The sequence below is a fragment of the Podarcis cretensis genome, assembly GCF_951804945.1.
Source record: "Podarcis cretensis genome assembly, chromosome: 12".
Taxonomy (NCBI): Eukaryota; Metazoa; Chordata; class Lepidosauria; order Squamata; family Lacertidae; genus Podarcis; species Podarcis cretensis.
In genome coordinates this window covers 8,967,596-8,991,706 of record NC_137181.1, presented here as the reverse complement: position 1 = coordinate 8,991,706, position 24,111 = coordinate 8,967,596, and the positions used below count along the sequence as shown (strand labels likewise).

Sequence of the window (24,111 nt, the reverse complement as noted above, 5' to 3'; positions counted from 1 at the left end):
AATTTTGCAATGCAGTTTGCCAAAAAATGCATATGGCTAGTGAAAAGGACACACACAAATACAAAAAAGCATGCAAGAAATGTGTATGTTAGGCAATTTTGCATACAAAAAATGCAGGCAGCCCCCCGTCCTATTTACGCAGGGGTTACATTCTGAGGCGTCACATGTGTCAGTGAAATCATGTATATTTGAAACACCATTGGAGAAGCCTGCAAACACTCAATTCCTCCCCTTTTTGTGACGTTTTTGGGTCACTTCTGGGTTCAACACAATGCATGTATGTGCGTCTAACACACATATTGAATGTGCATAGGTACTTTAGGATAAATGTATGCTAAAATGTTAATGCAGTTTCATGAGGACCTAAGAAGCAGCGGCACAAAGTGATGTGGAAATGTGGAAACTGAATTTAAGATTGGAAAAAAATGAGAAACTGAGGGAAACCAAAATTGAGAGAATCCCTCTTCTCTACTTTGAAGCCCTCAACATGGCAGATCCCTTTTCCAGCTCCCAGAATCCACTCTTTCCTCCCAACTTTATTTAGCCAATTCCGATTCCGCCCTAAAACAGAGAGAAAAAGGCCTGGTACGTTGGCGAGATCTGCCAGTCATGTACTCCATGCTAGGCTGCAAAGTTGACCTTTTCCAATGACCCCTATCTGTTTTGCATTGTCTAGCCCTGGTTCAGGTTTCAACCCATAAAGAAGACGGGTTTTTACCTCTTCTCTCTGCGTTCACAGCAATGCGACAAATCCCAGACGGACACTTTGGAAGATGACGAGATTGAGGAATTCTATAAGATACTGACCGAACGGCGCGAGATCGACGAGATCTTCTCTGAGCACTCCAATGGCCAGGCCATGATGTCGCTGGAGGATTTGGTGAGGTTCCTTCGAGAAGAACAGCGTGAGGAGAATGCCGGGCCTGAACTTGCGCTCTCTCTGATAGAGAGATACGAACCCAACGGAAGTGGTACGTTGGTAACCCTTTGGATTTGACAATATTTACACTGAATGCGTGCAGAGGAGGGTGACCAGGACGATGAGGGATCTGGAAACCAAGCCTTATGAGGAATGGTTGAGGGAGTTGGGTATATGTTTAGAATGGAGAACAGGAGACTGAGAGCTGAGGTGGTAGCCATCTTCAAATATCTGAAGGGCTGTCACATGGCAGGTGGAGCAAGCTTGGTTTCTCCCGCTCCGGAGGGTAGGGTCAGAACCAATGAATTCGAGTTATAAGAAAGGAGATTCTAACTAAACATCAGGAAGAATTTTCTGGTGGTATGAGTAGGTTATAGTTCATGGGTAGGCAAACTAAGTCCCGGGGGCCGGATCCGGCCCAATCGCCTTTTAAATCCGGCCCGCGGACGTTCCAGGAATTAGCGTGTTTCTACATGAGTAGAATGTGTGCTTTTATTTAAAATGCATCTCTGGGTTATTTGTGGGGCATAGGAATTCGTTCATTTCTCCCCCCCCCCCCCGAAATATAGTCCGGCCCACCACATGGTCTAAGGGACAGTGGGCCAGCCCCCTGCTGAAAAAGTTTGCTCACCTCCTATGGTTTCTTTCTTTCTTTCTTTCTTTCTTTCTTTCTTTCTTTCTTTCTCTCTCTCTCTCTCTCTCTCTCTCTCTCTCTCTCTCGATTTTCACCAACAATTTTCACCAGCAACACTATCAAAGCAGCTCACATAAATACAATAAAGGAAAACAATACAATTTAATTTCTGAAAATCAGAATTAAAACTGAATATTCAATGTCTAAAAGCTGGCAACAACCCCCCCCCCAAAAAAAGCCGTGTAGTCACAGCTTGCCCCATTCTCAGTTTTGTCCTTTTCTTCTCCCCATTGTACACCCCCCTTTTTTTACAGTCAAGGGACAAAATGTCATGACCAAAGATGGCTTCCAGATGTATTTGCTGTCTCCCCACGGAAACGTATTCAATCAAGCTCACATCCCCGTGTACCAGGACATGACCCAGCCGCTGAGCCACTATTACATATCGTCTTCGCACAACACCTACCTCATGGAGGACCAGCTGAGAGGACCCAGCAGCACTGAGGCTTACATCAGGTTCGGCACATCATCTCCCCTCTTCTGATGGCAAGAGAGTTGTCAGAGGGGCCTCGGAGAGGTGCTTCCATTTTAATTACCCACAGTGCCCCCGGGGCACAGCATCACCCCATGGCATTGTGGGAAGTTAAAAAGGGCGGCACTTATCAGACCCAGCAACTCGGTGCTCCTCAGTGTGCCAGACAAACAATTTGTTTCAGAGCTGTAGTCCGAAAGATCTGGAAGCCATCAGGTCAGCAAAGGCTGGGGGTAAGGGGAGAATTTGTGAGCAGCCTTGGGTCCTAGCCGCATGAGACATTTGAAGCGGTATCACTTTAAACAGTCGTGGCTTCCCCCGCAAAGAATCATGGGAACTGTAGTTTGTTAAGGATGCTGAGAGTTCTTAGGAGATCCCTATTCCCCCACCCCCAGAACTACAATCCCCAGCGTTCCTTGGGAGGAGAGATTGGTTGCTAAATCATTCTGGGAACCGCAGGTCTTGGGAGAGGAACAGCCATCGTTCTGGCCATTGCTCAGCGGCAAAACATTTACTTTGTATGGAGAAGGTCCCCAATATCTGCAGACATGTCTGGGAAAGACTGCCTCCCTGAAACCCAGGAGAGCTGCTGCCAGTCAGTGTCAACAGTATTACACCCTTGTGCACATTAACTGAAACAAACAGTGTAGTTTATTGTAGAAAACTCACATATACGTACATTTGTAATGGATATGACCTCCGCTGTTTTTAAGCAGCATTTGAACATGGTTTGGCATGGAGTCTACTAGTTTCGAACAGTCACTGTTGATTTTCGGGTCCCTGTACCACAGAGAGCCAGTGTGGTGTAGTGGTTAAGAGCAGTAGACTCGTAATCTGGGGAACCGGGTTCGCTTCCCTGCTCCTCCACATGCAGCTGCTGGGTGACCTTGGGCTAGTCACACTTCTCTGAAGTCTCTCAGCCTCACTCACCTCACAGAGTGTTTGTTGTGGGGGAGGAAGGGGAAGGAGAATGTGAGCTGCTTTGAGACTCCTTCAGGTAGTGATAAAGCAGGATATCAAATCCAAACTCTTCTTCTACTTGAATCAGTGCCTGAATGAGCTTCTCCATAGTCATACAGTCTACAGCACGAAGGCGACTTTTGCATATAGCCCACAAATTCTCGATGGGATTTACGTCCAGGGAATTCCCTGTCCTATCAAGTACCTGTATTTACTGCTCTGTCATGAATTTCTTCACCACTTTCAATGTTTGATAGGGGCTAGAGTCTTGCTGCAATATCCCAGTACTGCCAGGATATCTCTTTTCCAGCTCCGGAATAACTCTCTTTTGTAGAACCTCAACATATTGTGGCGAGCGCATCATTCCTTCTATTGGCTGCAGGCTTCCGGCACCATAATGACCAACTGACTTTTCGTGTTTGTTTTGAGTACAGGATGACGAGCAAGATAGAAAACATACTTTGTTTCAGTTAATTTGCACAAGGGTCTAGGCTAGATGGAGCCAATGGGTCTGACTTCGTATAAGGCAACTCCACATATATGGGCACCTCCTTTCGCCGTTTCTGGGAATCTGGTTTTGAACAACTCCCAACAGACCCTGCGATGTTTCCTTTGCAGAGCCCTGACCAAAGGCTGCCGGTGTGTAGAGCTGGATTGCTGGGACGGGCCTAATTCGGAGCCTGTCATTTACCACGGCTACACGCTCACCTCCAAGATCCTCTTCTGCGATGCCATCAAAGCCATCAAGAACTACGCTTTCAAAGTAAGGGCATCTCCTCTCCCTCCAGCCAGCACCCTAGCTTTAAATCTCTTTATGCCTTTTGTACCGTTGCTCGGTCCCAGCTCCTGCCAACCTAGCAGTTCGAAAGCACGTCAAAGTGCAAGTAGATAAATAGGTACCACTCTGGTGGGAAGGTAAACGGCGTTTCCGTGCGCTGCTCTGGTTCAGAGGGAGGTTGTGCCAAGCAAACATTATCCTGAACTTTCTTGTGCATTTCCTATCACTTTCCCATCACCAAAGTCCTGATTTGTTGGGTGGCAAGTGTGTTTTTAACACTACAGCAATGGGTCAGTGTGTCTGGCTATTAACCAGAAGGTTGGTGGTTTGAGCCTGTGAAAGGGGATACTCTGTATCTTTTGTTTAATCCCTTGCATCTCCTTTTACTTTATTATATATTTTTTGGTCTTCATAGAGAGGTGCTAGAACCTTTTTAGGCATGCGGGTGGTGCTGTGGGTTAAACCAAGTAGATAAATAGGTACCACTCTGGCGGGAAGGTAGACGGCGTTTCCGTGTGCTGCTCTGGTTCTCCAGAAGCAGCTTAGTCATGCTGGCCACATGACCTGGAAGCTGTACGCCAGCTCCCTCGGCCAATAAAGTGAGATGAGCGCTGCAACTCCAGAGTCGGCCACGACTGCACCTAATGGTCAGGGGTCCTTTTACCTTTACCATTGCAAGACACTTTGAGACATGCCGCGAGCAAGAAATGAAAATAGCAACATTTTTTTAAAAAAGTCCCAGTTAAAATGCCCAGGTGAATTTATTGCTTAAAAAACCTACATGCCTAAAGTCAAGCTATGCAGGAACCCGATGGCCTTTTTGGGGGAAGTTTTTCGGCACCGGTGTTGCTGCAACCTGGGGCAATTGCTTTTTCTGAGAAACTAACTGAGAGAGGATACACCCAGAATGGTACAACTGATCCTGATGATTTTGCTAAAATATGACAAATGGAAACCGTGATGTCTGGCAACCACCAAATAAGCATATACCGTAGATTAGGGGTCAGCAAACTTTTTCAGCAGGGGGCCGGTCCACTGTCCCTCAGACCTTGTTGGGGCTGGACTATATTTTTTGGGGGGAAATGAATGAATTCCTATGCCCCACAAATAACCCAGGGATGCATTTTAAATAAAAGGACACATTCTACTTATGTCAAAACATGCTGATTCCTGGACCGTCCGCGGGCCGGATTTAGAAGGCGATTGGGCCGGATCCAGCCCCCGTGCCTTAGTTTGCCTACCCATGCTGTAGATGTATGAAGACATCTGTTGCATTAGACTTGTGTTCTGGGGGAGGGGAAGACCAAGTGTTTGGATAATGTGTATTGAAAATTAATAACATTTAAATTATTTTTTTTAAAAAAAGAAGGCCCTGCTCTGGGGGCACCTCGATTTTACTTCCCCAAAAGCAAGCACCCAGCAGAGCAGGACCTTTCTTGAAGAGCTCAAGGGTTGGAGTCACTCGTATACAGGAGGAAAACAGCAGTTATTCTTGTATTAATGTCACTGTTCTCTCTCCCACCCACTCCTACCCCCCGCAGACCTCTCCTTATCCTGTCATCATATCCCTGGAGAACCACTGTAGTCTCGAGCAGCAGAAAACGATGGCGTACCACATGCACAACATCTTGGAAGACATGCTGTTGGTGGCGCCAGTCGACTCCGATGCGTCTGAGCTCCCTTCACCGGAGGTGAGTTTAGCTGCATTTTATCAGCACGTAAAACGTTGCGGCTGCCATCTTGGTTGACAAGTCAGGGGTGGGGAACCTGCGGCCCTCCAGACGTTGTGGGACTACAACTCCCCTCAGCCCCAGACAGCGTTGGCTGATGGTTTCGGATGATAGGAGATGCAGTCCTCCTTCCCAGACCATTGGCCATGCTACCTGAGGCTGATGGGAACTGGAGTGCCACAATGTCTGGAGGGCCAGAGATACTGATCCTGTTCCACCATTTGCACCCTTTGCTGCTGTTATATCTCTTTTTTTTCTTTTCCTTTTCCCTCTAGAAATTAAAGGGGAAAATTCTCGTGAAAGGGAAGAAGCTGAGCCCAGAGACGGAAGAAGTCTCTGATGAGGACGAAGCGGCTGAAATGGAAGACGAAACTGTGAAGATCGAGGTGGAGAGGAAAAGGACGGTGAGCCTCATTGGCCATGTTAGCAATTCCAGGCCCTGATTTTGCGTGTTCTTAGCAACTGCTAGGGACGCGGGTGGCACTGTGGGTTAAACCACAGAGCCTAGGTTGGCGGTTCGAATCCCCGCGACAGGGTGAGCTCCCGTTGCTCGGTCCCTGCTCCTGCCAACCCAGCAGTTCAAAAGCACATCAAAGTGCAAGTAGATAAATAGGTACCACTCCGGTGGGAAGGTAAAAGGCGTTTCCGTGCATTGCTCTGGTTCACCAGAAGCGGCTTAGTCATGCTGGCCACATGACCTGGAAAAACTGTCTGTAGACAACCACCGGCTCCCTCGGCCAATAAAGCAAGATGAGCGCCGCAACCCCAGAGTCGGTCACGACTGAACTTGATGGTCAGGGGTCCCTTTACCTTTACCTTACTCTGAGTAAGACGAGCACCGTCTACAACCATGGAGATTGAGAGGCCGGTGGGTTCTTTCACTCCCTGGCTCCCACCCCTGAAACTATGATGAATTCTCAGTTTTCTACCTTGTTCCTTGTCCCTTTTTAGAGTGAAAAACTGAAGCTTGCCCAGGAGCTATCTGACACGGTGGTCTACTGCAAAAGTGTCCACTTCCAAGGTTTCAATAATACCGATTGCAATGAAATGTCATCCTTCAGCGAAAGCAAAGCTTTGAAGCTGGCCCAGGAATCTGGTAAGCAGCCCCTTGCCTCATCTGGTGTGCTCAAAAGAGAGATCCACCGACCGAACATAACCCAAGAACATGGTGTGCATGTGTGACCTAAAGTAAAACTCTGCAGTGTGGAGTGCGCTGCTATTCACGATGCTAGCCAGCCATTCCCATTCCCAGGATACTCCATTCCAGCCAGCTAGCCATGCCCACGTCAAGGAAATTCCATTCCAACCCACCCACTCGGCAGTTCGAATCCCCTCGATGGGGTGAGCTCCCATTGCTCGGTCCCTGCTCCTGCCAACCTAGCAGTTCAAAAGCACGTCAAAGTGCAAGTAGATAAATAGGTACCACTCCGGCGGGAAGGTAAACGGTGTTTCCGTGTGCTGCTCTGGTTCGCCAGAAGCGGCTTAGTCATAACTGGCCACATGACCCAGAAGCTGTACTCTGGCTCCCTTGGCCAATAAAGTGAGATGAGGGCCACGACCCCAGAGTCGGTCACGACTGGACCTAATGGGCAGCGGTCCCTTTACCTTTTTAACAACATTTCAATTCATCAGAATCAAAGAAATACATTCCCCAGATTCCCCACCTCCGACTTCCCTCAACTTCTGGTTTTTTTACATATTCACTCCCCCTGCTTGCTTTGTTATATCTTCATATAAATTCTTTATATTAGTTATTATCTCTTATCATTTTAACATCATCTTTAAAATTTCTGTATTTATTTTTGTTAATTGCAAGTGTTTACTCAAACCCTGCTAGTGAGTCCATTTCTTTACATTGTTTCTGTAAATACAACATACAGTGGTGCCTCGCAAGACGAAATTAATCCGTTCCGCGAGTCTCTTCGTCTAGCGGTTTTTTCGTCTTGCAAAGCAAGCCCATTGACGGCTTAGCGGATTAGCGCTATTAGCGGCTTTTAGCGGCTTATCGGCTTAGCGGATAAGCAGATAAGCGGCTTAGAAAAAGGGGGGGGGGGAGGAAAAAAAACCTGCAGGAACTTGCAAGACATTTTCGTCTTGCGAAGCAAGCCCATAGGAAATTCGTTTTGCGAAGCACCTCCAAAACGGAAAACCCTTTCGTCTAGCGGGTTTTCCGTCTTGCGAGGCATTCGTCTTGCGGGGCACCACTGTAAATGGTTCCCAATCTTTTTAAAATTCTCTATTGTCTTTATTTCTAATTCTTTCTGTTAAATTCACCATTTCTGCATATTCCATCAGTTTTTGTAGCCATTCTTCTTTGGTTGGTATTTCATCACTTTTCCATCTTTGGGCTAGCATCCTAGCCGCAGCCGTAGCATACATTAAAAAGTTTCTTCTTTCCTCTTGTCCGATCTTGACCTGAAGTGCCTAATAAAAAAGCTTCTGGTCTTTTAGCAAACATTATCGTAAATATTTTCTTAATTCCATTATAAATCATATCCCAATAATTTTCAATCATTCTGCAATTCCACATATGAAAAAAGTGCCTTCTTTACATTCCCAACACTTATTGGAGCCTCATGTGTGATAGCCTTAATTATGTGCTGTACAGTGGTACCTCGGGTTACATACGCTTCAGGTTACATATGCTTCAGGTTACAGACTCTGCTAACCCAGAAATAATACCTTGGGTTAAGAACTTTGCTTCAGGATGAGAACAGAAATCGCACGGCGGCGGCACGGCAGCAGCGGGAGGCCCCATTAGCTAAAGTGGTGCTTCAGGTTAAGAACAGTTTCAGGTTAAGAATGGACCTCTGGAACGAATTAAGAATATAACCAGAGGTACCACTGTACGAAAAAGAGTTTTCCGCCCTCACAACCCTAATCTGTCTCTCTGGGTCCCCCCAGATCTCCCACAGTTCCATTATGATTAGAGGAGGAGAAAGAAATTGTCATTTTTTTTTTCTGTTCTCATTCCAGGGCCCGACTTTATCCATCACAACATCAGGCATCTGAGCAGAATCTACCCTGCGGGATGGAGGACGGATTCGTCTAACTTCAACCCTGTTGACATGTGGAATGTGGGGTGCCAAATTGGTAAATTGGGTTGTTAAAATCAACATGGCTTATTTAGTTGTGAATAACTGGGGATGAAAGGGGGCTGTGAAGTAATTTTATCTCTGTCTTTCTGTTTGTTTGTCTTATCACCTGCCCTTCCCTTTAAGGCCGCAGAGTGCTTACAGCATTAAAACACAGTATTAAAATTGGTTCAAAACATATTACAGTCCTAAAAATGAGGCGGGTGTGGCGATCACACAGGGTCCCCGGATGTTTCACCATCTATTGATCCCTGTGCCACCACTTTATTTCTCGCTGCCACCACCCAGGCCCTACCTGGTACAATACTGAGTCCAGTCGGGGTTAAATTGGAACATAAACTTCGGTTTATTTATTGCAGTTTAGCAAGTGTGTGGTTTCATAAACAGTATCGGTCAATTACATTCATAGGGTGCCTATCCAGACCTATAACTTCCGCTACCTGCTGTCCCTCACTAAACCACCTCTCAGACATTTACCGTATTTTTCACTCTATTAGGCGCACTTTTCCCCCTCCAAAAATTAAGGGGAAATGCGTGTGCATCTTATGGAGCGAATGCAGGCTACATGGCTTCAGCGATAGCAACGCGAAGCCTCCGAAGTGCAGAGGGAGCATTCCATCTGCGCTCCTGAGGCTTCGCGTTGCTGTCGCTGAAGCCTGGAGAGTGAGAAGGGTCGGTGCACACCGATCCCTCTCGCTCTCCTGGCTTCGCTTTGCTGGAGAGGCACTGTGCAGCTTTCCCTCTCTGTGCAGCGCCCCTTCAGCAAAGCGGGAGGAGAAATGGAAGGGGCTCCATTTCTCCTGCTGCTTCGCTGAAGGGGTGCTATGCAGAGAGGGAGAGAATTTTTTTTCTTGTTCTCCCCCTCTAAAGGCGCATCCTATGGTCGGGTGCGTCCTATAGAGCGAAAAATATGGTACTTGTCTTTCTAGCCCCAAACTGTCCCTGACTCAGCTTATTTCGCTACACTAACTCAACCTACCCACAGACTCTATCCCAATTCACTCCCACTCCAACCAACTCCCAACGAACTCCCCTTTCGCCCCTCCCAGAGCTGGTTTTATAGTCCCTCTGACTCCACCCCTTGGGTTCTGATTGGGTAACTTGTTTAACTATTTCACCTCCAGCACACTCATATGTTAACGTCACAGCGGGTCTTAAGGTTTATACACCTCAAGTGTCAAAAGCCAGGATAAACAGGTGCGTTTTCAGCGTTCTCCGGAAGCTGTACAACAACTTTCCGTAGTGCAATCAAAAGCAAGGACTACATTACTTTTCCAGAACACGATAATGTTCTGTAAATCTGCTATCGTGCCCCATTCAATGGGTTAAGGGCTACTAATGATCATACACACCTAAATGAAGCATTGCCTTGTAAAATAATAATTTGCCAATTAATTGTATGTATTTCTCCCCCCCCCCTCCCCCAGTTGCCTTGAATTTTCAGTCCAAGGGAACCGATATGGATGTCTACCAAGGCCGGTTCCAGGAAAACGGCTTTTGTGGGTACGTCCTAAAGCCGGAATTTCTGCGGGACGAGCAGTCCAGGTTCAACCCCAAGGCCGTCTCAGAAGGGCCGTGGTGCACCAAGAAGAAACTCCAGGTGAAGGTAGGAATTGGAAACGAGGATTACATGCATTTCTCTGAAGTCCAAAGTTGGTGCCCCAGCGCTGTTCCTTATTGTCCCCTGGAAGGCTTCCAAGTCACAATGGGCACTCAAGACCCAACAACTGTCCCCCCCTCTTTCTCTCTTACAGGTCATCACAGGCCAGCAACTGCCCAAGGTGAACAAGAGCCAAAACTCCATTGTGGACCCCAGGGTGATAGTCGAGATCCATGGCGTCCAGAGGGACAACGAGAAGAAGCAAACCACCGTCATTGACAACAACGGTAAGAGGAGGAGTCTTCACCAGCCAAACTCATTGCTGCCTCTTGGCCTCCTCCTCTCCTGCTTCAGCTTCTGCCTCTGATTCTGGGCTGCTCTCTGCCCCAGACTCTCCCTGCTCACTAAACCCTGTTACCTCTTCAGTCCCCAACACTTCCTCTTCCCGGTCTTCTCCCTTTGACTGCTCATTGTCATCCCACCACCATTCCCCGAGCTCTGAACCTTCTTCCCTTGTGGGTTCCCGAGCTGGTTCCTTCCACTATTATTCTGCATCCAACCAATCCTTGATACCAAGGCGCTTAGAAACCATGAGCTTAAAGTCCAGCCCAGTGGTTCTGCTGCATAGCGATTGAAAAAGGACCAAGATTTTGGCCGCCATACCTTCTGGGCTGCTACTCTGACAAACCCCTTGGCTCCTAGCTTGGAGAGGCTCTTTCTTCTTGCTGTAGCTGGGTAAATGGAGATTCAATAGCGGCTTTGTTCATTTGTTTCCCGGCAAAGGAAAAAGCTGAAGCTGCTCTTCTGAAGATGCCTTACAAAAGGGCCTTTCATTGCTTCCTGGAAGGGGAAAGGGAGCCTGAATCCAAAACTACCAATAGCTGGCAAAAGCCTTGGTTGTATATTCTTCCAACTTAGGGCAATGGGTTGCTTGGCCTTCAGCCCAACTGAAAACCGATTCAAGTCTTCAGACATGCATGTGGTACAGTCCTCTCAAAAGGCTATACCACCTTGCAGGGCATTGGGGTGAAGGGGATTGCCATTTTGGAAACTCCCACTATGGCACGATCTCCTTGGCATGTGGAAAGCTTACACGCCAGGGAGATGAGGAGATACGTTGTTGTTGTTGTTTAGTCGTTTAGTCGTGTCCGACTCTTTGTAACCCCATGGACCAGAGCACGCCAGGCACTCCTGTCTTCCACTGCCTCCCGCAGTTTGGTCAAACTCATGCTGGTAGCTTCGAGAACACTGTCCAACCATCTCGTCCTCTGTCGTCCCCTTCTCCTTGTGCCCTCCATCTTTCCCAACATCAGGGTCTTTTCCAGGGAGTCTTCTCTTCTCCTGAGGTGGCCAAAGTATTGGAGCTTCAGCTCCAATATCTCAAGAGGAGATATGTTAGTCATCAAATATCTCAGGGGCTTTCAAGTGAAAGATGAGCAAGCTTGTTTCCTCCTGCAAACTGAACACAGAACTCCCAGTGGGGTCTGACCAAGGCAGAATAGAGTGGGACTATTACTTCACGCAGGTGGTGCCTTGGGTTAAACCACAGAGTCCAGGACTTCCCAATCAGAAGGTCGGCGGTTCAAATCCCTGTGATGGGGTGAGCTCCCGTTGCTCAGTCCCTGGGTCAGCCAACCTAGCAGTTCGAAAGCACATCAAAGTTCAAGTAGATAAATAGGTGCCGCTCTGGCGGGAAGGTAAACGGTGTTTCCGTGCGCTGCTCTGGTTCGCCAGAAGTGGCTTACTCATGTTGGCCACATGTATGCCGGCTCCCTCGGCCAATAAAGCGAGATAAGCGCTGCAACCCCAGAGTCGGCCACGACTGGACCTAATGGTCAGGGGTCCCTTTACCTTTTTATTACTTCTCTTGATCATCTCACTTTTCTTCTGTTGGATGCAGCCCAGAGAGAGAGAGAGAGAGAGAGAGAGAGAGAGAGAGAGAGAGAGGAAAAACAAGTCTCTGAGCATCTTTTCTATCAATCAAGGATGAGGCCAGATTTTTCTATCTTTTACAGATGTAGCCTACTGGAAAGATGTTCAGACTTGTACATCTCTGTGCTGCCCGTGTTTGTCTTTTCTTCCTTCCTCACCTAACACACTCTCTCCCCCTTGGCAGGCTTTAACCCCAGATGGGATGAAGCGTTTGAGTTTGACATCGACGTCCCTCAGCTCGCTCTGGTTCGTTTCATGGTGGAAGACTTTGATGCCTCAACCAAAAATGACTTTATTGGGCAATTCACAGCTCCCTTCACAAGTTTGAAGCAAGGTGAGTATTCCCATCTTAACCTTCAGTGCAACTCTTCATTTGAAGCTTAGAGTAACAGGGAGTTTCTGGGGTCAGCAAAGAACTGGGTGTTGTTGTTTTTTAAAGTCCTCTCTCCTTTTTAAGTGTAATGTCTCTTTCAATATGGTTGGGAGGTCTTCATGAACTACAAACCCCAAAATTTTGCACCCTCTCCAAACCTGTGCCAAAGTTTTGCAGTCATTTTGCAGTGAAAACTTTGGCACCGGTTTGGAGTGAATCAAACAATGTTGGATTTTGGGGTTTGAACCCTGCTTTGATGTATCAATTACTCAGTTGGGGTGTGTGTGCTGCAAAACGTGGGGGTTTTTTGCTGCAAAACGCTGCAAAACAACTGCAAAACTTTGACACAGGTTTGGAAGGAATCCCAAATTTGGGGGTTCGTAGTTAATAAGCGGGGACGCGGATGGCGCTGTGGGTTAAACCACAGAGCCTAGGACTTGCTGATCAGAAGGTCGGCGGTTCCAATCCCCATGACGGGGTGAGCTCCCGTTGCTCGGTCCCTGCTCCTGCCAACCTAGCAGTTCGAAAGCACGTCAAAGTGCAAGTAGATAAATAGGTACCACTCTGGCAGGAAGGTAAATGGCATTTCCGTGCGCTGCTCTGGTTCGCCAGAAGCGGCTTAGTCATGCTGGCCACATGACCCAGAAGCTGTACGCCGGCTCCCTCGGCCAATAAAGCGAGATGAGCGCCGCAACCCCAGAGTCAGCCACGACTGGACCTAATGGTCAGGAGTCCCTTTACCTTTACCTTTACCTTTTTAGTTAATAAGCCCTGTTGGGGGCTGCCTTGTGGGCTGAAATTCAGGGGATAGGGCCGTAACTAACACTAGTCCTACTCTGACTAAACCCAGTGAAGTTAATTAACATGACTAATTTGGGTTCGTTAATTTCAAGGGGTCTGCAACAACAGATAAACCACACTGTTTACGAACCTCCCAGGTGTCTTATAGGAGCACAGCGCCCTCTACTGCCCAGATCAGGCAGCGCTTCCCAAATTCCTGATAATCCAAGACACACTTTTCTGAATTTTTATTGGTGACATGTGTAAGAGAAGGAGTTGGCCGCCTTCAGAGAAGACAGTTTATAGCACACTTTCTCTTAATATATGCAGACTTGTGGCTGGAGAACTGCATCGCAGAATTCAGGGATGTACAGGTTTCGAAGGCTATCTGCTTTTTCAGGTTGTTGTGTCTTTGTTTTGGAAAGAGCGAATTAGGCCACGTTAAAACTGAATTTCTCCCCCATCTCTATGTTGCGTCCTCTAGTTCCCCTGGCATGTGTGAGTCTGATTGTCGCCACTCCCAGTGCCAGCTATTTAAATACACCAAGTGAAGAGAACACGACAATATAATCTCTCTCTCTCTCTCTCTCTCTCTCTCATAAACTCCAGGCTATCGCCACATTCATCTCTTGACGAAGAACGGAGACCAGTACCCTTCTGCCACGCTCTTTGTCCACATCAATATTACGGATGCTTACTAAAAAGACAGTTTTCTCGGACCGCTCAAGGGAGAGGTCCCTGCTTTCCCTTTCCAAATGAACTTGCCTACCAAGCTGGGAAGAGAGAGACCACAAACACTACCCTGGTTTTTAGCCGATGTGGAATCCCCACAACATCCTCGGAAATGGACAAATGAGTCGAGCCAACCACCACAGAGGTCGTTCTGCAAACTGCCTTGCAGCGTTTAGAAAGCATCATGGAGAATTGCTGCTCCAAGTGCCTGTAAAAGGCCATGTTCTGTTGTGGTTGGGAAGCTAGGCTATCCTCCTTATCATGGGCAGGCAAACTAAGGCCCGGGGGCAGGATCCGGCCCAATCGCCTTCTCAATCCGGCCCGCGGACGGTCTGGGAATTAGTGTGTTTCTACATGAGTAGAATGTCTCCTTTTATTTAAAATGCATCTCTGGGTTATTTGTGGGGCCTGCCTGGCGTTTTTACATGAGTAGAATGTGTGCTTTTTATTTAAAATGCATCTCTGGGTTATTTGTGGGGCATAGGAATTCGTTCATTTTCTTTTCAAAATATAGTCCGGCCCCTCACAAGGTCTGAGGGACTGTGGACCGCCCCCCTGATGAAAAAGTTTGCTGACCCCTCCTCCTTATCCTAGCTGCTGTTTCTGAGAGAAAGGAGAAAAAGAGTCAACTTTTCAATCATGAAGCACGAAAATTAAGATAAGGACAGGCGCAGGAGATTGTTACTTCAGTCCTTTAAGGCTGGGAGGTCCACACACTGGCCACAGTCCCCCCCTCTGTTGTCTCTGAAGACCTCACCTGGACTGTAGCACTGGCTTCAAGGCATGTTCTGAGTCAGATCCAAGATGTGGCTTCTGCACTTCTGTGTCCTTTCCGCTTGTTTCCATGCCTCTGTTTCCTCCCTTATGTCCGATGATTACTGACTTCCTTTGCTTTCCGGCAGCAAGGCGCCAGTTCTTCCTGACGTCACCTTTCAGGGTTTTCATTTTTTTTAAGTTTCCAGTCCTCATGATAAGTAAGGCAAGCTTAAAAGCGTAAAGGCAATTTCCAATGCAATTTTGAAAGCTAAGGAAAGTTGTTGAACGATGTACACATCGTTTTAAGAAAGCGCACATTCCGCTGCTGGGTGCTGCAAGCTGTGTAAATCATTCAAATTAAGCAGACTTGCGCAATGTTTAATACTACCTCTAGCAACAGCCCAAATCCCTCCTTTGCAACTTCTCCGACTTCTGAAATTTAACCGGGCATCACTCACCTTTTAAGTCATAATTTACCCATTGGCTGAAACAAGAGATTCTCAAGAAGCTGATTTCTGGGGCCAGTGTTACATTCTGTGTTTCTGCTGCGCTAGAGTGGACCAGCAATGTACTCCCAGCCGGATTTCATACTGTAAAAATGTGATTTTTAATTTTTTTTTAGACATTAAGACGTAAGCACTGTCCTTGAACTTTCCCAAAACAGTGTCAGGGTATTGGGCTTTTTCAGTTTTAGAAGCTGAGGCAATTGCATCAATCATCACGTTGTGAATTTGCTAGATGCTACTTTTTTGTAAATTTTGTAATTTTGTTTGATCTTTTTATAATTAATTATTACATTATTTTTAGGCGAAAGCAACCAAGGAGAGCAGGTCCATTGTACAGTCACACCCTCTCTTTTCTTAGTAGCTTGGAAACGGTTCTGAATTTGAAGGGGGTGAGGATATAGACTGGGGTTTAATCAATCTCATAGGCCATTATCCAAAGATGATTGTTGCCTGTGGAAATTTATCCCAACATTAGCAAATTCAGCCGCTTGAAAGAAACTGACTGATATAAAATATGCTAATTCTGTTGTTTCAAATATTGGGTTCCCCCCAGCTGGTTCTGAATTACTACTGTTTTTGAACATGATGCAATTGTATCTAAGGTTTTCTGTGAAATGGTGAGGACTGGAAACTTTTGGAGAGTTTATATAACCTCACATCGAAAAGCTTTGAATCAGAGTCCTGTTGTGCCACCATTCTGCCTCTTTTACATTACATGTGAGATACACTACAAAATCCATGCCCTCAATCCATCTAAAGCCGAATGCTTTTTAAGCATTCTGTAGATTTCAGTGGGAAAGACTTAAATATGCACCTAATTCTCTCAGTGATATCTACGAGTTTTAAATGGCTCTGGATCTTTGCTGCATGTTACACTGTGATCTATAGCAAATTGTGAAAATGCTATGCTACTGACAATGTCTTACCAAATCCTCTTATTTTATATGTGGTCCCAGCCTCTAAAACTCACATTGGATTGAAAAGAGTGGAGAACCGTTGCTTTTCACTGAGCAGAATCCTTTTAAACAATCTGCGGAGGCTGAAGGCTCATTTACACGCAATCTTATCTCATGAGAACAGGCCCAAAGCTTGCTTCAGACTTAGGTGACTATACTGTGGTGCTTTGCCAAATGCCAAAGGCCCCTGATTTCATTTCAAGACGTAAGAATTGGTCAACAGCGCTGGCCAGTTTGCAGTTCCACATCAAAGCAGATGTGCCTGAAAGTGATCCGACTGAGAGAATCTGTGATCTCAACTTGAATTCCTCGATTTGCGGAGAGTTGCTCTCTCAGGGTAGATCACCTGTCAGGATCGAGGTGTTCATTTGTCAGCAAAGTTGGCACCGGCTTCTTTCCTCAAGCATTTTCGCTGCCTCTCAGTGCGAATTTCGAGACTTGGCCAGCCTCCTGACAAAATGGCCACCACCTCCAATCTTCTCATCTGCAAAATGGGGTCTGCATTGTTATAGGGCAGGGGCTCAGTGTAGACAGGAACTCATCCTGTGTCATGGAAATCCATGTGCCTCTAACCCAACATAGCCTCTTGTTTGGGGTTAGGCTTTGCCATATATATATATATATATATATATATATATATATATATATATATATTATTTGGGGGAGGGGTGGAATCCTGAGAGCCACTTTCACGAAACGCACTGCAAATTTATTAAACGGGAAGGTGGTTTCTAAAAGCTGTTACGTTTTCCCTTTCTTACGGCGAACATTATCTCATTTCTCAAGGCATTATGATGAACGGCGTTCCCCACAAACACTTCCATCTGAGGTTTTGCAATGGAAAAGCCACGTAATGCCTTATTGCGGTAACTGTAAGGTCCTGGTCTAGCACTTTTAAAAAAATGGATTGGGACCTTATAACTGCCCCAGCCTTATTCTGTTTGTGTAGAAGACAATCACAGGGTGGTAAACTTGAAGAATGGTTGAGACGATGGTTGAGATGCAACTGTAGTTTTTAACAGATATTCCATAACTGGAGCCCTGACTGTGTCATAATGCAATAGCTGAATCCAATGGGGATTTTGGGCTTGTGTAAGACATAGAATCATAGAGTTGTCATCCAAAAAAAAATTAGCCTTCTCCAATTGGGGTCTTGCAGGTGCTTTAGACTACAGCAGTGATGTGAGCCGAAGTCCAAAACATCTGGATAGAAAAGGCCAATTCTTCTAGACTCCAACTCCCTGCAATGCACAATGTCAGCCTATCATTTGCAGTCTTGTACTGTTGTGCTCCTGTTGTTTACACGACAAAAGTAGTTTGCCCAACAACACCAATGCTCCCACTTCTTGCCCTGACATGACAAAATGGGTTATATCCCATGTCAGTCATACTGTTGAGTAGACCCACTGGAACTGGCGAGTGCAGCTAATGAAAGTCCCTTTATTTCAGCGGATCTGCCTTCGAGTACGGCTTAGCGAGATATAACCCAATCATTCTGCAAACAAAACTGACTTTTATATTGCGGTTTTTTTAAATTAAAAAATGCCATATAAAGCTACAGAGTTAGAGGGCTGAGAAGAGTATGATATAAATAATATATTTTTTAATTGTAATTAAAATGGAAAAAAAAAAATCGTGTTTCACTGCCTCATCTTTTCCTGTTTATTTTTCTTACTGGGTTCACCTGATGTGTAAATGCACATGGCCAACTAAACTGGCTTAGCTCAAGCTCTCCTACCTTGAACTCTGCCACCCCCCCCCTAAAAATGCTCACTTTTTCTTGAATGGCAGGATTGTACACCTACCCTCCCATCTGTTCTGAACAGAGGAGAGGTTCAAGAAACTGCTCTTTGAGCAAGCATGGCAGGGGACAATGAAGTCTTTCCCCCCCCAATGATGGCGGGAGCATTTTCTGCTCTTTCAGACACGGCAGCCATTTTGTATTATGCCCGATGGCAGCCATTTTGTTACTGACGCCAACAGCAACGTCTCAAGAGTCCAAATGGCTCACTGGCCAAAATAGGTTGGCAACTACTATTGTGGCTCTATGTATGTTTTAACCTCCATGTCAGGGTCTCCTACCCAGACACTGGTTCCTTCTCCTGTTCCAAGACTGGGAAGTCATTCATGGAGCTCTACCACATGATAAACCATGGTGGGATTGACCACAAGTCCTTCCTCTTGGGGACAAAAGGGAAGACAAAACAGAAGCGCCCCAGTTTCACTTGCTGATTTCATCACGAATGAAGCTACCGCATGTAGATTTATGAAAAACGTACGCCACCGGTCACTGTGATTTGTTTTATTTCAAAATCATGGCACGGAAATGAACAAAGTGAAATGGCCACAGGTGGTTGTGATGGAAATTGTGGGGAATGTGTGAATTCCTTTGCCACTGGTGCTGTTTTTTCTGGATGTAGGGTCTGAAAGGCCTTTGAGGCCTTTGGATGAGAAAAGGTGCCATTAATCCTTGAGGAGAAAAGCTGTGTGGAGTTACAACCCTCAGGGTGCAACCTTACTCTAGGGTACCACAAACATTCATGGAGCAATCTAGGGTACCACAAACGTTAAGCCCAAGACCTATAATTCTCATTATTTAAGACTCTTTAGGAAGCTTGATCATATCCTGATCATCATATTGTGATATTCACCCAAATCCCTCACCTCCTTATTTGCCAGCGAAATGAGAGCGGTTACTTTACCAGCATCTCACTCCTAGCCTGGCTGGGAATATAACAATGATAAACCTAGCAACTGTAGTCAAGACTGTGACCCCAGACAGTTCACATGGGATTCCCTCCTCTTCATATCCCTTAACCGCTCCAAAAACACAACAAAACTTGAGCGATACAATTTTCCCTGGCCCCAGATGAGGTCACTAGTGCGTTGCCCAAAACATGGCCGCCTGAGGCAAAGGACAAGATGGCGCTGTCCTCTCAATTCCATGTAGGGAAGCCAACCAGACTGAACTTCAACAGGGTGGAAACTGTCCTCCACTGTACCAGAGGGCAACATATGGGGGTCTGTCCTCCCGACATCTTGCTGTTGCTGTCTGCCCCTCAGCATCTGCCGCCTGAGGCAACTGCACTCAGCACTGCTTTACAAAGGAGGAAGAGAGGATGGGTCAGGGTATTCAATTCCATGCCTTCAGATTGGAGGCCAGTTGCTGCATAACTAAGGGGTGTGTGTATGTGTGTTATGTATTGAGTTGAATAGGATGCAAAATGCAGCAGTCTGATTGGTCCTAGAACAATAGGATTCAGAATGCAGCAGTCTGATTGGTCCTAGAACAATGCAGCAGTATGATTGGTCCGCAGGAGCCACCCAATCCAGCTCCAGGTGGAAGTGAATCCACAACCTAATTGGCCTACAGGAGAATCCTGGAATTAGCCAATCACGTGGGGCCCATTGTGTAAATAATGTATATAAAGCAGATATTGTGGGGGAACTTCCATTCCTCCTCACCACTATGAGCTGAATAAAGAGCATGAAAGTCACTCTTGACTCCAAGTGTATTTCAGTGTGTGTGTGTGTGTGTGTGAGAGAGAGAGAGAGAGAGAGAGAGAGAGAGAGAGAGAGAGACTTTTCCCCTTCCAAACTTCCAGAGAGTCCAGAATCAGCCCTAGAGGCCAGTCTTTCATTTCCCTTCAACATTGCCTGAAGCTTACAACTTCACGTGCAATCCCTGAATTTCCAAACTCATAAAATGCAAGGAACTTTCTCCCCACACAGATAAATTATAAAAAGCTTGACAGGCAAAGGAGGTGGCCGTTTTCAGTGGCACAGGTGCTGGGGGAAGGAAATAATCTACCAAGCCTTTGCCAAAACTGATTTCAAGAGAGAGAGAGAGAGAGAGAGGTTTCTTTAAATAGTCCTTTTTGGTAGTGGGGGCGATGACGGAGGGAAGCACCTTTTATCCAGGCTCACTTCCTTCCACCCCTGTGGAGTTATCCCAAAATGAGTTCTAAGGAGCCAGCCAGCCGGCAGGCAGGTGTGCAGGCTGAAAGCTCCTTCGCTCAAAAGAGTCCAAATTGTTTCTTCTCATTCTGCTGCTTCCACCTGGGCATCTGGTAGAATTCGTCCTTGGTCTTCCCAAAGATGTCATAAAAATCTGCGTCAGACAGGTAGTGCTGCAAAGAGAGTGAGAGGAAAAGGAAACAAGTGAGGGGAGAAGCCTGAGGGATTATGGGATTGTTCTGTTCTTGTTTCTATTATGCATTTTTAAAATAATATTGTATTTTTATGTTGTGAACTGCACCAAGATCAACAGAGGAAGGGCGGTATACAACTTGAATGAATGAATGAATGAATGAATGAATGAATGAATGAATGAAATAATAATAATAATCAGTGTGGTTTTTTCTGGGGGTATGCTGGGGTAAGCATACATCTAAACATTTTGTGAATCTTTGTACTTTTGTCCATTTACTGTATTTATTTCCCCCGAATTGAACTATAAATGGCGGTTATCTTGAGTCAAAATGAGAGTAACCCTAAACATTTTTTAGAAAAAAAGCACTGATGATGATAATGGTGATGATGATAAAATAGTAGTAGTAGTAGTAACAATAACACACAGCACCACCTAGTGGATAAAGAAAGCAGAGACACATATTGGGTCCTCCTAACATACTTGCCTCCAATATACAGTACATTTGGGGCAGGAAACTACCAACATTAGGGTCAATCTGCATTCCAACCACTTTTTAACCTCTCTTGAGATCAAGAGGGTGGCAGGAATTTTCAGGCTGTCGCATACCAAGGACTGCGGCACATTCGCCGTCCTAAACACCAGCTCAGGGGCCTTTAAAAGAGGATTAGGTATGTGGCCATGGAGGATAAAGCTATGCTTGGCTACCACTCACAAGGACCATGCGCTCCCTAAGCACCTGGATGGGTGCTTAGGAAACAGGACACTGTACTCAAAAGGCCTGTGTCTTGGTCCAGCACAGCATCTTCTGATGTCCTAATGTCCCTTGCATGCAAGACCAGGGGACCTTTGGTTTCCAAACTGACTCACAGAAGAAGAAGAGTTTGGATTTGATATTCCGCTTTATCACTACCCTAAGGAGTCTACCCTAAGGAGTCTAGCTTGGGACGCAGGTGGCGCTGTGGGTTAAAGCCTCAGCGCCTAGGGCTTGCCGATCGAAAGGTCGGCGGTTCGAATCCCTGCGGCGGGGTGCGCTCCCGCTGCTCGGTCCCAGCGCCTGCCAACCTAGCAGTTCGAAAGCACCTCCGGGTGCAAGTAGATAAATAGGGACCGCTTACCAGCGGGAAGGTAAACGGCGTTTCCGTGTGCGGCTCTGGCTCGCCAGAGCAGTGATGTCACGCTGGCCGCGTGACCCGGAAGTGTCTCCGGACAGCGCTGGCCCCTGGCCTCTTAAGTGAGATGGGCGCACAACCCCAGAGTCTGTCAAGACTGGCCCGTACGGGCAGGGGTACCTTTACCTTTACCTTTTAAGGAGTCTCAAAGCGGCTAACAATCTCCTTTCCCTTCCTCCCCCACAACAAACACTCTGTGAGGTGAGTGGGGCTGAGAGACTTCAGAGAAGTGCGACTAGCCCAAGGTCACCCAGCAGCTGCAGGTGGAGGAGCGGGGAAGCGAACCCAGTTCACCAGATTACGAGTCCACCGCTCTTAACCACTACACCACACTGGCTCTCATAGACGCAAGGCCAACATTATTGCTGTGCTCCTTAGGCCTGGCGTTGCCAAACAGACCTTGTTCCTTTTAATAAAACGTTAACCTCCCTTATTCTGTGTGACTTATTCCTAACACCCTCTCTTGACTGCACTCAAATGTGTCTTTTAAGTGCCTCATGTGTTGTTCATGTGAGCTGCCCTTTTCACATAGCTGTTTCCTGTGCCAGCGACAGTGCTTGGGTGAAAACAATGTGAGAAACGACCAGGGAGCGCGCCACTCAATCATCAAGATAAACAATATTCGGTGTGTTCACCTACCTCTTTCTTGGTGGGGTCCACTCCCTCTGGAAGGTCATCCACCGTCTTGTTGATCAAAGCATCTCTGTGATATGCGCCAGTCCCATTGGTTTCCACGGAGGTGGGGTTGTTGTTGTTGTAGCTGCCGCCGCTGCCACCACCGTTGCTTGAGGGCGGTTGGTGTACTGGCGACCTCCTTTCAGTCTCCGAAACGGCTGAATTGGGGGCAGGCTTACTGCTGGCATTCCTGTTGTTCACGTTGGCATTTTTAAGGTCCTGCAAAAATATAGGAAAAGCCCGTGAACAGGAGGACACTCTGCACATTTCACATGGGGCAAGCACACCTTGCTGAGGAGCATTGGCCAGCCAGAAGTTCCTTGCCACATTCAGCTGGCCCTTCTGAATGAACTGTATTATGGTCACAGACAAAACAAAACAAACAAACAAAACCAAAACAAAACATATAAATAAAATCTGTAGGCGCAGACCATTGCCCAACTCAATATAGTCCGGCATGAGAATCCCCAAACTTGGTTCCATGGGTGGTAAAGGGTAAAGGTAAAGGTACCCCTGCCCGTACGGGCCAGTCTTGACAGACTCTGGGGTTGTGCGCCCATCTCACTCAAGAGGCCGGGGGCCAGCGCTGTCCGGAGACACTTCCGGGTCACGTGGCCAGCGTGACATCGCTGCTCTGGCGAGCCAGAGCCGCACACGGAAACGCCGTTTACCTTCCCGCTGGTAAGCGGTCCCTATTTATCTACTTGCACCCGGAGGTGCTTTCGAACTGCTAGGTTGGCAGGCGCTGGGACCGAGCAGCGGGAGCGCACCCCGCCGCAGGGATTCGAACCGCCGACCTTTCGATCGGCAAGTCCTAGGCGCTGAGGCTTTAACCCACAGCGCCACCTGCGTCCTGGTTCCATGGGTGACTCTGAGTCAACTCCCTGGGATAGCTTATTGTTGCACATTGTTTCTAAATTTATTGTTGTACATTGTTTTAATTGTCTGTTTTAACCATATTTGCACATCAGTTTCTAATGCTGTGAGTGCCCTCTATTTCAGAGGCTTCTACTCTGCAGCCTCTCATAGTCGTTTTAACTGCGAGTCTTTTAGTTCTTACGCTCTTACAGTTGTTTTAACTGCATGTTTTTATTTGTTTTTAGTTTTTATCTGTTTTAACTATCAGTTTTTATCCATCCATTATCCGTGTTTAATCTTGTATTTTATCCAGATGTTTTATCCTATGCTTGTTCCTTTGTCCTTATTTGCTCCAACATTTATCAGTTAAAAAAAAATCCTAACAGCTGGCCCTCAAATTTCGGCAGGACGTGAGAGCCAGCCTTCGGTAGGCAGTGAAGTTCAAGCTTCTTGCTGCACCCTTTTGCACCTAGGAAATAGTCTTGTAGTGAGGCACACTTAGGTCAGTGTTGTCTACACTGACTGGCAGCAGCTCTCCAGGGTTTCAGATCAGGAGTCTCTCCCAGCCTCTACCTGGAGATGATTGTTGAACCTGGGACCTTCTGCTTCCTGAGTACCACTGGGCACTTACATGAAGACCCCCTTTGCTTTATGCAAGTTCAGGCTGTCAAGGAATGGTGGGCAACCTCTGGCCCGTGGGCCAAATCAGCCCAGCAAGGGGATCGGTTTGGCCAATGAGGTCATTTCCTCAGAACCACACCCACCTGTCTCATCCGGCCAACTGGGAACCTTTAAATTGTGCCTCTGATGGTTCCTTGACAAGTGAGTATTGCTATTAACACTGATCAAGCTGTACAGCATTAGGGTTTCTCAACTTTCAAATTCCAAAAACGAGGCATGCTAAGAAGTTGTAGCACGGCTTGAGGATTCAAAATATATTTCGGTTAAATTAGCACAATTTAGTTTTGCTCGG

The 24,111-nt window shown here is 46.7% G+C and overlaps 2 protein-coding genes across 3 annotated transcripts in view; one reads left to right on the top strand and one right to left on the bottom strand.

Annotated features, from left to right (window-relative positions):
- The window catches only part of PLCD1 (phospholipase C delta 1), a 67,303-nt gene extending 51,868 nt beyond the window's left edge, over positions 1-15,435 (top strand). For both annotated transcript variants that reach the window (XM_079946657.1, XM_079946656.1), the window contains exons 5-15: positions 740-971; positions 1,868-2,069; positions 3,664-3,808; positions 5,365-5,514; positions 5,829-5,957; positions 6,505-6,649; positions 8,530-8,646; positions 10,076-10,254; positions 10,403-10,535; positions 12,365-12,514; positions 13,943-15,435. In XM_079946657.1, coding sequence (XP_079802783.1) covers positions 740-971; positions 1,868-2,069; positions 3,664-3,808; positions 5,365-5,514; positions 5,829-5,957; positions 6,505-6,649; positions 8,530-8,646; positions 10,076-10,254; positions 10,403-10,535; positions 12,365-12,514; positions 13,943-14,034 — 1,674 coding nt within the window. In that variant the 3' untranslated portion in view covers positions 14,035-15,435. The remainder of the gene's footprint in view (positions 1-739; positions 972-1,867; positions 2,070-3,663; positions 3,809-5,364; positions 5,515-5,828; positions 5,958-6,504; positions 6,650-8,529; positions 8,647-10,075; positions 10,255-10,402; positions 10,536-12,364; positions 12,515-13,942) is intronic.
- A 3,135-nt stretch (positions 15,436-18,570) lies between these two features.
- The window catches only part of VILL (villin like), a 56,495-nt gene continuing 50,954 nt past the window's right edge, over positions 18,571-24,111 (bottom strand). Inside the window, exons 19-20 of the mRNA XM_079946660.1 lie at positions 22,245-22,499; positions 18,571-20,413 (exon numbers count right to left, since the gene is read on the bottom strand). Coding sequence (XP_079802786.1) covers positions 20,300-20,413; positions 22,245-22,499 — 369 coding nt within the window. The 3' untranslated portion in view covers positions 18,571-20,299. The remainder of the gene's footprint in view (positions 20,414-22,244; positions 22,500-24,111) is intronic.